General features: G+C 44.9%; 1 protein-coding gene across 2 annotated transcripts in view; it reads left to right on the forward strand.

Annotated features, from left to right (window-relative positions):
- Positions 1-17,797, forward strand: part of MYBL2 (MYB proto-oncogene like 2) — a 244,799-nt gene that overhangs the window by 60,007 nt on the left and 166,995 nt on the right. For both annotated transcript variants that reach the window (XM_086932256.1, XM_086932255.1), the window contains exon 2: positions 7,397-7,487. In XM_086932256.1, the coding sequence (XP_086788382.1) occupies positions 7,397-7,487 (91 nt within the window). The remainder of the gene's footprint in view (positions 1-7,396; positions 7,488-17,797) is intronic.

The raw sequence follows: 17,797 nt of genomic DNA on the forward strand, positions 1-17,797 counted from the left end.
TACATGTATGGCCTTCATGAACGCCCACCCGTCTCCCTCTATCTTTTCTCTGTGGTCTTGTACTTTAAGGGTGTTGGTGATTACATCAGAGGCTTAAATATAACAAAAGGAGGGAGAGAGAGAGAGAGACAAGTGGATTCGGTCTCCCTTGGTAGTATGTTTAAACAGATTAGAATCCACTCAGAATGTGGTTGTGATCCCTAAAGTGATGGGGAGCACACAGTGGTGTTTAAATGCCCCTCACAGACCAACAGGCCCTTTGGTGTCATGCTTCATCATCGGGGCCTTCGCACCCCTCTACGGGATGCGGCGTGCTACGACTCATGAATACGTAGGAGCACTTGATAGTGAACTATGTGTAGGTGTGTGATTAGGGAAGAAGTGTGAGTGGTGAGGTGAAAAAAGTGAAGTATTAATTAAAAGATACCTGGCTCGTAGGAAAAAATAATTTATGTCCTCGGCTGGTATTATTATTAAAGTGCAAAGTGAGGTTGACCATATACGTATTAGGGTATATCAACCTTTGAAAGCGTTGACATGTTTCTGAGTACAGCGACTCCTTCAGGACGAGGATATGCACGTTATCCTCACCTTACTCACATGGAATGTAGAATGTCAAAGTGTATTCTACCAAAAACAAAAACTAGGTGAAATGTACCTATCAATGTTAATTATGGGTAAGCTCCGTTGCGCCCAATTGGCGTTAGAGGAACCTGTGAAGAAAAGACATAATAAACATCAGTCGGACGTCCAGAAACAAGGAAAAACCATGATTTCCAGTCTTAAGAGGGTAAAAAGAACCCGAAATAAGGTTCAGAGACCCTGTGAAATAAAACATAAAAAAAGACACACAGTAGACATAGACATACATCTATAGTATAGAACACGCCAGGATATTTCTTCCAAAAATGACTGTGGAGGAGAGGAGTTGTTAAATGGAGGCTTACCTATAGTTCAAGGTTTGATGACCTCATGAGCCTAAGCGTGGTATTGGGGGATTCCTTCCTCACTGCTCAGTAAAGCAACCTATAGGATATTAAGGGTGGGTTTTAGGTTGTTATAGTAATTTAGATAGAAAAGTTGCTACTCCTGAACCCTGCGACCCAACTCACGGTTACTGCATGGTCTAATAGCCTGCCTTCCCCTCAACGCTGCTCCGACGAAGTGTGGGGTAAGGTTGGTGTTCTACCTCTTATATACTGCCAGGGCTTCCAATTTAGGGATTAAATTGGTTAATTAGATACGGAAACATGCCCAAATACGGGTGCTTTTTGCAGAAGAAGTCCGGTACTGCGCGCTGGGCAAGGTCGCGGTATGGAATTGGAATGCGCATGCGCTAGAAGTTAGCGCTGCTGCATTCGCGCATGCGTCGCGCCCGGAATGGGATTCCGGTTAAATGCAGTCAGCGCGCATGCGTAACTAACAGACGCCAGCGCATGTTGCAGGCTAAGGCGTTCAGTCTCTTTGAATTCTATGGAGGGAAAAAGGCTATTTTATTCGCGTAGTGCCTGTATATTACGGCGCGTAAATATTTCAAAGGACGCTGTCACCCTGCGCATTAGGCCCATGTTAAAGGGGGCAAATTCAGTAGTGGCCAATGAAATTGGATTAGGTTATGATTAGGGTAACGCCTGTGTTTGACAGCGCGCACGTGTTTCATAATGACGCTTGCACCCTGCGCGTTATTGTTTGGTTTCTTATTGCAGAAGGAGTGCATTAGCAACATTTTCAGGGTAGCGTAGTTCGAATCTTGCCCTGTGTACAGGCAATATAATTACATATTGAGGTGAGGGCTGTCCCAGTATTCATACATTTCATATTGTCAATAGGAAAAAACTGCATAGAGGTTACAATGAGTCTGTACTGTCAACCTTATGGGCAAAGTGAGAGCTGTCACCAAAAACATTCAGCGTAACTGACTCAAAGGGATAGTCATTGAGCCCAGAGGTGTCAGTCCCAAGGCGGAACACCCACCGCTGTTCTTTTTCAAACAGCCCTGACTCTGTAGGCAGCTGCTCAATCACTGTCCAGTGTAACTCATTCACGCAGTGTTGGTATTCAAGGAAATGGGCTGCCATTTTCGCAGTGGATTTTTTGCATCTAATGTTACTTTTATGCTCATTGATCCTTATTTTGACTTGCCTTGTCATTCCCACGTATTCCTTCTTATAGGGGCATGTGATTAGGTACACAACGTTTTTACTGTTACAGTTGGTAAACGTGCGTTGTTCCCAACTGGTACCATTCGTGAAGGTGAGTGTCTGGCTTTTCTTTGTAAGATTACAGCTGTTGCAGTTGCCACAAGGGTGATGGCCCTGTATTCCTTGTAACCTTGTTTGTTCCACTTTGTGTGTGGGAGGTCTTGTGTGGACAAGCATGTCCTTTAAATTCCTGCCACGTCTGTGAGCAAACAGCGGTTTTTCCAGATTCAGTGAGCCGCTTGTCTCCACAGTTCCATTGCTATCCTCCACTAAAGCGACCTCCTTTTCCACGGTTCGACCCAATCATCCAATTTAAGACTCCTCATGGTAAAAGGGGTTAGATGGTGAGGAGGATTATCTTTGTTCTGGTAATAGATTTTCCATATATGGTCCAGGTCCAATTCGGGCGCCAACAGACTTGAGTTTCTACTTATGTTATGTTCTAAAGAGCTTATATCGCGCACAAATACTCTCGAGTGTCCTGGTGTGTAAGTGAGCTGTGGTGGAGCGGGCAAGAACCATTTAAATGAGCTGACAAAAAAGATGAGTTTTTAGGCGTTTTTTAAAAAGTCGAAAATCCTGGGTATGCTGTAAGTCCATGGGGAGAGCATTCCAGGCAGCTGCTGCTTTGACAGAAAGAGAACCCCCCCCCCCCCCCCCCCCCCTACCCCGAAGTGATTGCGAAACAGCGGAATAACCATCCGACGTAGAGAAGCAGAACGCAAGGATCGGCTGGGCACATACAGGGCAAATCACCTCCTAAGATACACAGGCCCTTGACCGTGGAGAAGAGGTCAAGGAGTGTGCAATCAATAGTCAGAAGGACGCTAGAGAGTAATAGATTTGGAGATTGGTGGCCCTCCTTGAGGTTCATGGCTACTCAAACTGAGTTATAAAGGGAGGAAGGGGGTGAATGCAGCATACATAAAGGGCAAGGATGGGTCCGGAGCATAGGCAGTCTTGATCCTTCGTTCTGCGCAGCACAACTGTACATTTTAATAAATAGTTCTTTTATACCAATTTTAGTGTAGGTAGAGTGATTTCTTTGAATAGGACGTGTGCAGGAAGAGCATTAAGTTCTAGTACATGCTTACACACTGGCTGGTAGTCGTCAGTGGGTGTTAAATCATTCTGGTCTTAGTGTGGTACTTGATATGCACTGAATGGAGTGATTGATTCAGTTAGGCAAATTAACCATTTGAACTTTGAAAGATCTTTCTTTATGCAACAGGCTGACTTATAACACTTTTGGCCTAATTCGGAAAGGCATCGCAGTGACCAATCCTTTTGCGCACGCATGGTGTTATCCCAAGATTGCATAATATTGTTTTTCAATAAATCCCATTCACAGTGTGAAAAGCAACTCATTCCAGGTATAATTTTTTAGGTCTTGCCTATACAGCCCGCATGCGCTGCATAGTAGAGAGACCTTTAGCTATCGGCACAGGCTTGGGGGCAAAAACGTGCACGCATTGCATGCAATGGCAACGCGTGCACGTTTGGCGATTCCCTTGCGGGAGCGCGCGGTGCGATATGGTGGCAATCATCGCGCCTTACTGCACGTTCCCGCATGGGAATCGCGCCGGCCCCCTCCCCCTGCTGGCTCGCGCATGTGCTGGACATTCCGAGAACCACTTTCTTGCATAGACGCTAGTTACCGTGGCGACAAGGAAGCGCGCTATTCGCCCAAGCGCAAGGAGTCTGAGGTGACGTAGTAACCCAGAACTTGATTATTCAGAGCGCCAGGCGGGAAGTAAGTCCGTTAGCAGCACCGTACGGTGGAAGAGAGGGACGTGTTAGGCGGATCCTGGCTCCCTGGATTACCGCCCTACATGATCATCCACAGTCGTAGTCGCTCACGCAGACAGCATAGTTGGCTCACTACTAGCGGAATGGAGGCCTCTAACCCCAGTGGCTGTGAACCCAAGAATCTGAAGGTGGAAGCGAAGGAGGGCAAGGAATTGAAAGTGGAAGCGAAGAAGCACACCGATTTAAAAGTGGAAGCATAGCAGCCAACCCCTAAAGAGGACGACGTCTAGTTCGTGAGTGTGAGTATTCCTTTCCTGTTGCCCACCCCGGCTCGGCGTCTACCCATGAGCAGGGCTTTAAATGGGCTGTGTCCACCACGTCTCGGACCCGGTAGCAATTAAGCTGACATTAAAACGTGTCCCTATCGGGCTCAGTAATCTTGGCCATAACTTCAGTGGCAAAAAACATGGATTGATTTTTGAATAATGCACTAGAAAACGTGAATCCAAGCTATTTAACTTCTATTTATATGTCCTGTATTATTATTCTGCATTCCCTAAGACGGTGGTTCCCAAAGTGTGCGCCACAGCGCCCCTGTGCGCCGTGATGAGAAGCCAGGGGCACCGTGGCGCCACCCAGGATGTGGCTCCTTTGTGCTGAACGTGATCTCAGCCCTCGCCCTCTGCATTTAAATGGCTCAATTAAGAGCTCGGTGCGGTTACGGAGAGTGCTGTGGACATTGCTGTATGGTTTGTTTCAGAGTTTAAGCACTGGTCTTTGTTTCTGAATGAACGTCTTACCCTGCGCATTGTGTTTTTTTGTTGTTGGTAAATACAAGTTACACAACGCTCTGGTGGTTTCCATTTTACTTTCCCTTTCGTGGAGTGTGGCGGCGTCTGTATATGCTTTCCTTCGGAGTTCCAGCCGCCGGGTGAGTCTTGTGTCATAAATCTGAATTACATTGAAGGCAGAAATAGCTTGGAACACCTTCTTGCGGCTGACAGCACGGCAGAAATAGAGTGGGAGAAAGCTGTCAAAACAGCAAAGGTTGTGTTAATAATTACTGTTGTAGAGTTGGATTTTTACAGTGGGGCCAGTACACTTCCGGTTTGGATGTATCGAATAGAGGTGAACAGCCTCGAATAAGTGGGATAGCAAGTGTTCAAAGAAACGGATATTTGAAAATATAGCTTGCAAATATTTATTTGTGGCAAATACTTTTTGAGGGAAGGGTACTCAATTGTTTTTATTCGCAAGGAAGCCGCATTACTCAATCAATCAAAGACATTTGTAGAGCGCACTACCTACCCGTAGGGTCTCGAGGCGCTTGGGGGGGGGGGGTGCCGCTACTGCTCGAACAGCCAGGTCTTGAGCTTCTTCCTGAAGGAGAGGTGGTCTTGGGTCAGGCGCAGGTCGGCCGGGAGGGAGTTCCAGGTCTTGGCGGCCAGGTAGGAGAAGGACCTACCTCCTGTAGTGGCTCTGCGGATGCGTGGGACGGCGGCGAGGGCGTGGCTGGCGGATCGGAGGTGGCGTTTGGGAGCGTAGAAGTTGATTCGGTTGTTGAGATTACTGTGAGGTGTCAGAGCGCTTTACATAATAACCAGTTGTGATACATAAGGATTTAGGATTACATGAGTTACATAAAAGATACAAGCAGAAAAAATTGCAAATGTACAAGTTATAAAGTCACAGGGAAGAGATATAAACAAAAATAAATTGCAAATATACAAGTAGTAAAGTCACACAGGGAAGAGACAAATATAAAAAATTGCTAATGTACAGGTTGTAAAGTCACTCAAGGAAGAGATACAAATGGATAAACTCTAAGAGTCACATAGGAATGGTAGAGAGTACAAAGGTCTACTGCGGTGGTTCCCAAAGTGTGCGCTGTTAAAAAAAATGGTGGGGAGCCACAACCCGATGCCAATTAGGTCAAGGGAGCCACGGGTCAAAAAAGTTTGGGAACCACTGCCCTAAGAGTTCATTCCGGTGCCGTGCCCTGACACTCGCCTCTGCTACTGGCTCTCGTTTCCTTATTGTATGCCATATACACCCAAGTGCTTCCCAGCTGTGCTCACAAGCCATAGTCCTCCATTAAACATGTTTTTAAATAGCCAAGAAGTGAAGCATGGAATTGTGATTTTTGAACGGTTATAATGAGCGTAACAGTTCAATTAAGAAAATGTGTTGGAGTGGTGGAGCTTACCCGAGGGTGTCTTAGACAGACAAGGTATACTCTGGTGTATAGGAGAGAGATGTGTCACAATGACGTCTGCGCGCACCCATGCTGCTCTGTTATATGTTCAGCTTTTTGTATGGCCAGAGGGAGACCTGCCGGGCTCGCACGTGTGTGCAAGTGTGGTGTGGCACAGGTACACCACGCTGTGTGAGAGGCCAGACTAACGTATGGGTGGGTCTCTTAGTGTAGTACAGTGTGCAAGGCAACGTTTTGTGTTTTTTTTTTTTTCACTTAGGTCTGTGGGAAATTGATTTTCCTAATGAATCTTCTAAAATCCTCTTTAAATGCATTTTCTTGTGCCTAAAGAAAATGCATTCTAAGGTGGCAGTGCCATTTTTTAAAACTTTATTATTCGTTTACCTTTCCGAGAATTCAAACACCCATCGGAGGGGCCAGGGAGGCAGGGCTGATGCCCTTGGTATATTAATGGTGGCCGGCATCCGTGGAAATAAGGCATCACTTGAGAGGCTTGGCGCCCTCTTTGCCCATCACCAGGGAGCCCCCCTGTGACCCGCGGGATGCAGCAGCTGGAAGTGCCTGCAGGATCACACCAATTTCACCACTACCCCATCCCCATTCACACTCCCTTCTCTCCTCTGCCCCGGTCCTCTCAGCTCCGTGCCGCGCACTTTCATTTTCTGACCCTCTCTTCCCCACTTCCTCTCTCCCATTCTCCCCCTCCTCAGTACCAATACATGTTCCTTCCTCTCTCCCCATCTTCCCCTGCTCCTTACCCTGCCCTCCCCCTTGCACCCCCACCACCCGTTCTCGCTCCCCACACCACTCTCGTTCCCCACACCACTCTCCTGCCTGCTCGCACCTAGCAATACGCAGTGTTCTTTGTAATATTTGTAAACTCGCAGCTTCTATGCTGCATGGCTAACCACTTATATGGTCCCAAAGGCGAGACCAATTGGCTATGCCAGTGCTTGTCTAGAAATTTTGCGGGACACCCATGAGCCCAGAGTTAAAAATATTGCACTTTTCTCTTGTCCCTTTGCCCTCTGAAAATGATTGGAGATGCCTGTATACATTCTGTGGATTCCAGGAAGTTGTACCCCAAAAGGATATATGTCATGCCACTATATCCTTTGGCTTCTTACTTTCTCTCTTTTTTCTAATCACAGTCATGAATGTACTTCTACAGTGAATGAGGTTTTTACCCAAGCTAGAGATTTTTACTATTGCTGTTTCTTCCCCCTTACAGTGATGATCTAGATGATGTGCATTTTCAAGACACAGATTCCGATGTACCAGACCACCGAGAGAATATGAAAGCAAGATGGACACCCGAAGAGGTGAGTAGTTCATTGATGCACTAGCTTTATTTAAACAAACACCTACACTATCAGATGTACAGTTTAAATTTCATAGTTCTTATACTGACATTGCATTTATTGGAGTGGTTTGTCGCAGGGCCTTTTTTTCTCCTTGGTTTTTAATACTGATTCTTATGTCAAAATGTGGTTACTCATAAAAGCCCTTGACCTCATTAGTTTTAGAATATCTTTTAAAAATTAATTTTACTTTTAAAAATTGAAAGAGGTGGAAATATTTTTTTAAAACCTGACTAAGTTTTGCCCAAGAAATACATTTTGCAATTGCTGACACACTTGATCCCAAAGTTAAGCAATGATAGAACAGTTGTCTTTTTAAATATGGACGTTCTTTGAGAGGTGTTTCCTAAGCTAGAAGTAGGTAAATACTTCAGGTAGAATTTCTATTAAAAAACTGAAATATTTCTTATGATTAAAAAAAACAAAACGTTTTTTAGAGTCTCTGGCATTATGATCTTGTTCTGGTCTATGACCCTTCCTACTGAGTCAGAGTATTCTGAAGGCTAGGATAGCCGAACATCTTGTGTTTAGCAAAGCTTTAAAAACAAGCATTAGAAATGCAATAGGTCTCGCAGCATTAGAGTTAGTGCTTTTAGAATTGTTTATGGGTTTTTTGTAAATCTTTAGCATGAGGTTGAGGGTGAGTGAGGGTGAGGGTGAGGCTGAGGGGGTGAGGGTGAGTGAGGGTGAGGCTGAGGGGTTGAGGGTGAGGGTGAGGGTGAGTGAGGGTGAGTGAGGTGTTGAGGGTGCGTGAGGGTGAGGCTGAGGGGTTGAGGGTGAGGGTGAGTGAGGGTGAGTGAGGTGTTGAGGGTGAGTGAGGGTGAGGGGTTGAGGGTGGGTGAGGGGTTGAGGGTGAGTGAGGGTGAGGGAGTGAGGGTGAGGGTGAGTGAGGGTGAGTGAGGGTGAGGGATTGAGGGTCAGGGGTTGAGGGTGAGTGAGGGTGAGGGGTTGAGGGTGAGTGAGGGTGAGGGGTTGAGGGTGAGTGAGGGTGAGGGGTTGAGGGTGAGTGAGGGTGAGGGGGTGAGGGTGAGGGAGGGTGAGGGGTTGAGGGTGAGGGAGGGTGAGGGGTTGAGGGTGAGGGGGTGAGGGTGGGTGAGGGTGGGTGAGGGTGGGTGAGGGTGGGTGAGGGTGAGTGAGGGTGAGTGAGGGTGAGTGAGGGTGAGTGAGGGTGAGTGAGGGTGAGTGAGGGTGAGGGAGGGTGAGTGAGGGTGAGGGTGAGTGAGGGTGAGGGTGAGTGAGGGTGAGGGTGAGGGTGAGTGAGGGTGAGGGTGAGTGAGAGTGAGGGTGAGTGAGGGTGAGGGTGAGGGTGAGGGAGAGTGAGAGTGAGAGTGAGAGTGAGAGTGAGTGAGGGTGAGTGAGGGTGAGTGAGGGTGAGTGAGGGTGCAGCCATGTCCTAAGGCAGAGTAAGTGCAGGGGAGAGTGGGTGTGGACGAATTTATTTGGCATGTCTGCAGAGCACATTACCTCCTGCACCTCGTGTATATGGAGAGTGCAATCTGTTGTCACTAAATGTGCTATTTGATGGTAAAAATGAAGTGTGCTGGGGCAGCTGTGTGCCAAAGGCTCCTAAAGAGCTTCAGATGGATATATTTGCTTTTGTGCGGTGCTTTTGCAGAACGGCAACTGTTAAACCAACAGGTTCCCAAACCTTTGACTGCGATTTCTTCAGAAGTGCTGGTCCCTTTGTGTTCTGTTTTCTTACGTTTCAGTGTTTGCAGCACTCTGTTTCAGTCAAGTAATGGCCGTCAGCCAGGCAGGATTAGATGAGGCCCGGGGGTGACATTCCTGTGCGGTTTGGGGTTTAATCGCGTCATTGTTGTCTCCATCGCGGCCATCAGAAGCACAGATATTTCTGCTCGCCATTGGAGCCGGCTCCGACATGGAGATCAAAGCAAGGTGGGGGGAGGAAGCAGAGGGGGCGCCCGAATGCAGCATTGTAACACGGCGGGCAGGGGAGGGGGCGGGCAGGGGAGGGGGCGGAGAGGGGAGAGGTGCGACACGGCAGGAAGACGGAAGGAAGAGAGGGGAGGGGGTGGAGAAATGTAAGTGCAGGGGAGAGTGGGTGTGGACGAATTTATTTGGCATGTCTGCAGAGCACATTACCTCCTGCACCTCGTGTATATGGAGAGTGCAATCTGTTGTCACTAAATGTGCTATTTGATGGTAAAAATGAAGTGTGCTGGGGGAAACAAAAAAGAAGCCGGAGGGAAGAGAGGGGAGGGGGGAGGAGAGCGAAAGGATCGGAGACACGGCGGGTAAAATAGACAAAAAAAAAGCCGGAGGGAAGAGGGGAGGAGAAATGCGACACGGCGGGAAGGGGAGGGGGCGGAACGGGGGCGGAGAGGGGAGAGAGAGAGTAGGCAAGGGTAAACAAACACGGACGTGCACGCGCCCGTGACTTTTAAGGTCAATGCGCATGCGCATAAGCTTAATGCGCATGCGCATTGACCTTAAAAGTCACGGGCACTGCAAGGAATCGCCACGATTCCTTGCAGTTAGATAAAGAGTCGATGAGCCCCTATAGTCTCGCTTGCTCGATGCGCATGCGCATCGACAGGCGAGACCTAAAAATGAAATGGAGTCCAGGGAATAGGCATGATGCCCACCCCTTGCTTTCCAGTACTTACTTGCATGACGCCAATGGAACACCTACAGGCCAGATTGAAGTACTTGGTGTGCAGGATCTTTAGAAGAAAAAGGAGACTTTAATTACTGATAAGTTTAATTTCCCCTTCATCGTGCCCAACTATTTTGTAGTTATCATTGAAAAACAAACATAATGAAAACTTTCAGTCTTCATTTTGTACTGATTTTTACAGATAAAAACAAAAAAACACCCATTATCCTAGCTTTATTTGTTTTTAACTGTCTAAAATAGAAATTGGGCTATTTTTGGAGTGGTCCTAAATGCTGTCAGTTGTGAATGCCAGACCAGTAGCTGTGTGGATGGTACAGGAGTTAAAAATAGAAACAACATAGTTTTCTTTTTTTTAATACATCTTTTTATTTGCAAAATAAAACGTGGTGGCCGGTACATACAGGGATCCACAGTTGGTACATTGTTGCATCCACAGATTCTTATACGTATATATCACAGTTGATGACATATCATACAAGATGTTGGCAATAAAACATAGTTTTCTACATAATCTTAAACCGCTATAGAGGTGCAACAGGTCGATACTAAAATATGCATGGTTTCATCTGAGTGTATTTTATTTTCTACAGATTTTCATATTATTGAAACCTGCCAGGCATTCAAGATATGAGACTACATTTATTGGTTAAATATATGTGGAATTATTAGTTTCAAATTTTGTTTTATCCAGAAACCCCAAAAGTATGGATAAGCACAGGTAAAAAAGCAAAAAATAAATTATAAGGAAATGTAAAAAATCGGAGCCATAATTATTATAGGGCCTTAACTTATTCTACAATAGCCCTACAGTTAACACCACTAACAGTTGGCTTCCTGTCATCTAAAAGGGTCTGGTTTGAGCCAATTAACATGACTCCCCATGCCAAAACCCACAGACCACACTATGATGCAAATGTTGCCCTGTACATAGTACAGAGCTGAGAGGCATCAGAAGCTGTGATGGCTTTACAACATTAGTGTGGAGGACCTTTGCGGTCAGAGCATTCTATTTAGAACACTAAATGATTAACCTAGGCCAGTGAATGTGTCCGGTGCATATATCTGCTCTAAAGAAGGCCATTTACTCTTGCAAATTAGTAGTAGATTCCTAGTGGCACAAGTTCCAATCATATGGAGTCTAGGGTAAATGGCTTGAATTTGTCTCTAGGCAGCAGCCATTGGCTGAATCTGTCAGAATGGTGGAGGACCTCAGTGTCCTCTTGTATAACGTGTCCGATCAGGACATGCTGTACATCTCTCATGACCACTCCGAAACCATAGCGATATCTGAATGTCACGAGTCATTGGTAAACGTTTGTGGGCGAGAGCTGTATTCAGTGACCTGTGCCTGCCTCCGGAATTGACAATGTGATTTGGTGTCACACTTGTTGAATTAAATCTGTGTTTTGCGTTAAGAAAATGTTTAAAGTGGGCTGTCGTGCCTGAGACTGGAGGTCCTCCTTCTGGAGAGGAGAAGGGCGCCTAGAGTTTTTGGGCTTGGAAGTTGCCTTTGAAGATTCCTTTCCCAGGAGGATAGATTGCCATTCTAAATCCTTGAAGCGTCGTTGGATTACACGTATTAAAGCCACCCAAAGGGACCCTTCACCAAACTCCTACAGACTGCCACTGCAGGCTGCGTGTCTTGGTGCAGAAAAAGTGCAAACACGACATGGCACACATCCTTGTGTGCTATGCCTGCTGACATTTCATGCAGCAGGTGTAAGTCACCCCTACCACAGGACATACAGCCCTAAGGCAGGGCACAATGGACTACATGTGTGGATATATCTGCATGAGCAGATATGCCTCTGTGCTTACCAGTCCAATTACTGCCAGTAGAAGTGACCAGAGAAGACCATTTTAAGCCCATATGCTGGACACTGGTAAAAACGAGTTTCCCCAGCTATATGATGGCTTCACTGAAACCAGGGATATTTGGTATCTCACATCTTGTATTAATAAACCCACACTGATTCCAGTGATAGATTTATTAATACATGCACCCAGAGGGCACCTTAGAGGTGCCACCTAAAAACCTGCTAACTACTTTTGTGTTGGCTGACTGGTCCTGACCAGCCTGCATCCACAGATGAGTTCTGAACCCCAGTGATGAGCACCCACGCTCTCAGGAGGGCAGGAACAAAGCCTGCTCCGACAGAGCATGTTTTACACCCCCTCCAGCAGGATGACCTATAAATTAGCATTCCAAGGCAGTGAGCTTCAAAGAGCCCACCTCCTTTGGTTTGCAAATCTGACTTCCCTCAGAGGTAATGACACCACTCCTGCGACCAGGGCCCATTTGGCGCCTGGACAGGCCGTAAAATTGGTAGTGAGAAAGGAGTGTTCACCCTCAGGCTATTTATATATAATCTAATATTTAGGGGAGCCTGTCACCAGGAAATCAGATCCTGCCGACCTGAAATAAGGACACAGAAGAGCCGCAAGAACTTAGGATTAAATATTGACTTGGCACCAACCCTGCCGGCCTGCCTGCTGTCCCTGCGCCTCCAAAAGCCTAGGAGGACTTCCAGTCTTCATCAAAAAGCCAGGAACTCCAGTGGAGCAGCGAAGCTGAGAGCCCCCCCCCCCCTCACCCTGCAGTCACACTCAGCAGAACAAGGAGAGGAATTTGGAGCAGATACCAGAGAGCACCACTGCACTTGTGCCCCCTCGCCCAAGTTGAAGTGGTCTAACTAACTGTGTCAGCGTGATCCCCAGACCCTCCCGAGAAGAAGCCTACCTTGGGTTTGCCAACAGTGGACTTCCCGCTGCTCCCTGCAGCCTCTTTGTGCAGGCACCCTCTACCGCAAGTGTCTCCAGTTGTGAAAAACTTAGACCACCTCTGCACCCAGCTCCTCCAGCCTGAAGAGAAGAGGACCGAAGGTGTCCCTACTTCCCAGAGCATCATAAAACCTGAACCTCCTTGCCGATTCAACCGGCCCGCTTGCAGCCCGTTTAACTAGACCGATCCCTATAGGCTTACACAGGGCACCCAACGCCATATAGCTCCTCTGCACTTGGCCCCAGCAGTGTTGTCCGAGCTAACCTGTTGGTCCTGCCTTGCATCCTGCCCCATACTTGCCTCAAGTCTGGAAGATTGGTCCTGTAAGTTGCTGTAAAGTACTTGCATGCAGTATCTTGTTACTAAGATAACATTACCCCTCCGGCACTTTCACTGTTGACCTTTAAAAACTAAAAATTTGTAACTGGACACGTACTTACCCGATTGTGGTGATCTTGGTGCCTAAATTTATATAAAGGTAAGTGTTATTTTTATAAATTTGGTGTAGATCTCCTTATTGAGTTGTGTGTATCATTTGACTGTGTGCATGCAGCTGATGTCTAACATTCCTCTCTGATAAATCTGTGGCAGCTCAACCACACTACCCCCTAAGAGCACCTTGGGATTGCTAGAGCAAGCCCCTGTCCACTTATAAGGGATAACCTGACTCTTTGCACAGTATACCTCCTTTTTGATCTACTATATGAAGAGCCAGCTTCCTACAGTGATCTAATATTACCTATAATTGGGAGTATTTTGGCACCGTTAAAACAGCACAGTAATACAAGCTGAGATCACAGCATTTCCTTAAGAGTGCTTTTCTAGTAATAAAGGCTATTTAGTATTCATGAATCCTATATACAAGTTTGAAGAGCTTGCACATATATGGAGTCTATCTTTCCTCTAGATACACAGATTCATTCTTTGGAAATGTAAACTGCTAGCTAAAGGGTTTGTTCTTCAGGGGATTACGCTTACTTGTCCAATCGACAAAGTAAATATTAATTGTTTTCCTTGACCCCAAAACATATGTCCTGTGCAGAGGTTAAAGGGAATTTCACACCCCTGTTTAGTAGTGTTGGTGTGTAAAATATCTGCATGGCTGGAAGTAGATGACAAAGAATAAGAGAAATGCCAGTACTGATTATCATTCAAAGATATTTGACCTAAATGCATAGACCATCACATTTAGAAGCTCATTAGTAGCTTGTTTATTTAAAAAATACTGTTTTGTACCAAATAGCAATAGATCACATAGTCAACAATCCAAAAGAAAGTTCATAAATTAGTTGTGGACAAGGTGACTAAAAATCAATTCACTCATACCTTCATTCGCATCATCACATATATACTAATACACAGCATACCTCATTCGTACAATCAAAACAGTGCTCACTCAACAAGGGAAAAGATAATGAACCCTATGTGGGACACCTGGTCTGCCAAACCAAATACCAGTTGTTACTTTTTACTTCTTTTCTTGATCTACACCTAGTTGTAGCTAATTAAACTTGATTGATTTAAACGGCAATACAATAAAAATTAAATACGACAAGAATCACAACTCAATAATGAGACAAAAAACTTTTGGCAGAACCAATGGTCTACGCGTTTCGAATCCCAGCACTTCAGGGATTCTCCTCAGGACCACACCAATCAGAAATGCAAGTAGACTAAGCTGCCACCGCCCCCAGTGTGGCCCTCCATTTCCATTAATAAAAATCTAGAAATTTCAGCAATCGTCTGCTCAAAACAATTTATATTGCAGTGCTACTTGCATTTCTGATTGGTGTGGTCCTCGGGAGAATCCCTGAAGTGCTGGGATTCGAAACACGTAGACCATTGGTTCTGCCAAAAGTTTTTTGTCTCATTGAGTTGTGATGCTTGTTGTATTTAATTTTATTGTATTGGTGTTTAAATCCATTAAGTTTAATTAGCTACAACTAGGTGTAGATCAAGAAAAGAAGTAAAAAGTAACAACTGGTATTTTGGATTGTACGAATGAGGTGTGTTGTGTATTAGTAAATATGTGATGATGCGAATGAAGGTATGAGTCAATTGTTTTTTAGTCCCCTCGTCCACAACTAATTTATGAACTTTCTTTTGGATTGACGACTATGTGATCAATTGCTATTTGGTACAAAATAAGAGTATTTTTTAAATAAACAAGCTTCTAATGAGCTTCTAAATGTGTATGGTATATGCATTTAGGTCAAATATCTTTGAATGATAATCAGTACTGGCATTTCTCTTCTTTGGTATATTGGGCTCAGCCTTACTGATCAGAGCCATACCCGTTTTTGGTCTTGGAAGTAGATGACTGCATCACATGCCTTGCTGTTCCTAAACGTTTCTGTGTATCTTAGTTCTGTAAGCAAGACAGATCAGTCATCCTTTATCTAAATCGAAGCTTCAGATAAAAGCTTACCAGCTATATTTAGAAAGCAGTTACAATCATTCTCCATTTCCTTTTTATTAGCCCCAGTAGATGTTTCTGAGTGATTGTCCTTCCTTGTTTCTCTAGAAAAAAGTGTGGCTCCCCACCATTGAGGTTTGTGCTAGCAGGCTTTTTTTAATTATTTTTAATATGTCCTATGAGTTAGCTTTACCGGTCTCGCCAGACTATTGTTTTTCCATACACACACTGCGTATGTGTATGGAATGTTAGTTTTGAAATAAATGGGTGGGCTTTTGGTTAGAGAACTTAGTTCATTGGCCTGTAAAATTGTCATTCACGTTTTGCTTGCTCCCAACACAGCATGCAGCAGTGGATCAGCCTACTTGACAAACAAAGAGTACTCACTGTGAGTGACTGCTCAAAACATGTACATATGGTTCACAATTATCTACAAATAGTTCCTTTGTTTTCCTTGACAAAGCTTCTATACATTGTGCTTTATTTTATTCTTTTAGAATAACTTTAACCCCTTTATTGCTGCTGTCGGCCAACAGCCTTCGCGAGCACTACCTTGATAGTGCTGCACACGTCCGTTTTCCGACGCGGCCCTGCCCACACAATAGAACCCCCGCACTGCGGCGATTATCGCAGCGGTAAAAGGGTTAAATGCCAGCTATTTACTTCGCGTTGGGTGCGGAGTTAGATGACGGTTTATTTGCTGTTTTAATGTGTTTAAGTAACGTAGCTGCTTAGGATTTGGTTAAGTGTTGATTTCTTTCTTGTCTCTTACACAAATAATAATAAAGATTGCATGACACAACTAAAATGCTGTGTGCATTAAAAAATGTAATATAACCATATGGTGGTCAGGTTGAGGTGACCACATTTGTTTATACTTTGTGTTTTTTTGTGGTATATGCTTACATCGAAAATAAAATCACTCGGCTTGTGAAGACTGGACCATTTTGCTTTGCTACAGCTTATTTTTTTTGTCCATTCCATTCGGGCTATTCACTAGTTTTGGCTACTTACTTCTGCCACCTTCTACTTCCACTGGCATGTAATTAATCAGGAATACATTCAACAAAAGAACGAGTATCCTACCTATTTCAAATGTCTTTCGGATTTATTTATTTTTCTTTCCTGTTGTCCAATGTGTCAATGACTAGGAACACAGTGTGTTTTTAAAAGAACCTTCACTCACCTACCTAGTAGGTGACATCATTTGGTTCACATCCTGGTTGCCGAGAGCTTCCAGGGTGTGCTGCGATGCCAGATTACAGCGGAGTTGTTTTTTTTGGGTGGAGTGAACTTATGGGTGTGTGTGTGTTTGTGTGTCAACGTGAGGTGAGGGTAAAAATGGCTTGAATCCCCTTCCACAAGTTGTCATTTTTTTCTGGGAATCTTGGTCAATACTAAAAACAATGGCGGATAATTGTGGGATAATATGTTCCTTCCACTTATCTTGGGTGTGGTCTACATGTTTCAGCCATCTTCTTGTGCCTCTCCGGGTGGCTTTCAAAGGACCAAGAATTGTTTTAAAGATTAGCTTACATACTATGACAAGCTAGTGTGGAGTGTTTTGCAGTGAATACTTACAAACCCCCAAGGTTAGTGAAGACACTAGTTCTTGTATCCTGTCTTTGTTTGTGATACCTTCTTGCTCCTTGGGATATTGTGAGGGGTGGGCCCTGTAGTCACACTTTCTTCAGGGTGCCTCACTCGCATACAGACATTCCACCTCCTCGCCAGATTCGTATGTTGTAAGTATTCACTGCAAAACACCCCACACTTGCATGCCTTAGTAAGCATGCTAATCTAAAAAAAATAAGTCTTGTTCCTGAAAAAAGCCACACTGACCCTGAGAGCACTAGAAGATGGGTGAAACATGTAGACCAGTCTACCTAATTTAGATAGACCGACTACCCATTTCCAATGTCCATCACCATCAGGCAAATCCTGCCAGCGAGAGTCATTGAAATATGCTCATTGCGTCCCCCCAAATGCCATGGGAGAAAACATCCATGACGATGGGCACATTGTTTTGGTTTATTTTCTAAAAGAAAAGCCCTGTTTCGGTTTTCTTTTAATAATTAAATAAAACTGTAAGTTTGCTATTCTCAGCCGTCCATCAACCTTATAATTTCATGAAAATACTAGAAATGTTCACTGGGGCAGTGGACAATTCTAAATGTGACAGGCAGCCACTGTCAAGCAATAGAGTAATTTACTCCGTCACTCTGGTGCAAAATGGCCAGATGGCCAATATTTTAATTGGGTCCTTTATTTGCAAAAAGTCAATGCGAAATATACTACTGCTTTTTGCGCATGAAATCTTAGTTCATTCTGCCCCTAGTTTTATTGTTAAGTGTCGGAAAGGTCCTCCATATCAAGGAGAGTAACTGCGGCCAAGCTTCAGTGTAAATATTTAGAATATAGATGTGCAACAATTA

This window comes from Lissotriton vulgaris, chromosome 7, assembly GCF_964263255.1.
Source record: "Lissotriton vulgaris chromosome 7, aLisVul1.2, whole genome shotgun sequence".
NCBI lineage: Eukaryota > Metazoa > Chordata > Amphibia > Caudata > Salamandridae > Lissotriton > Lissotriton vulgaris.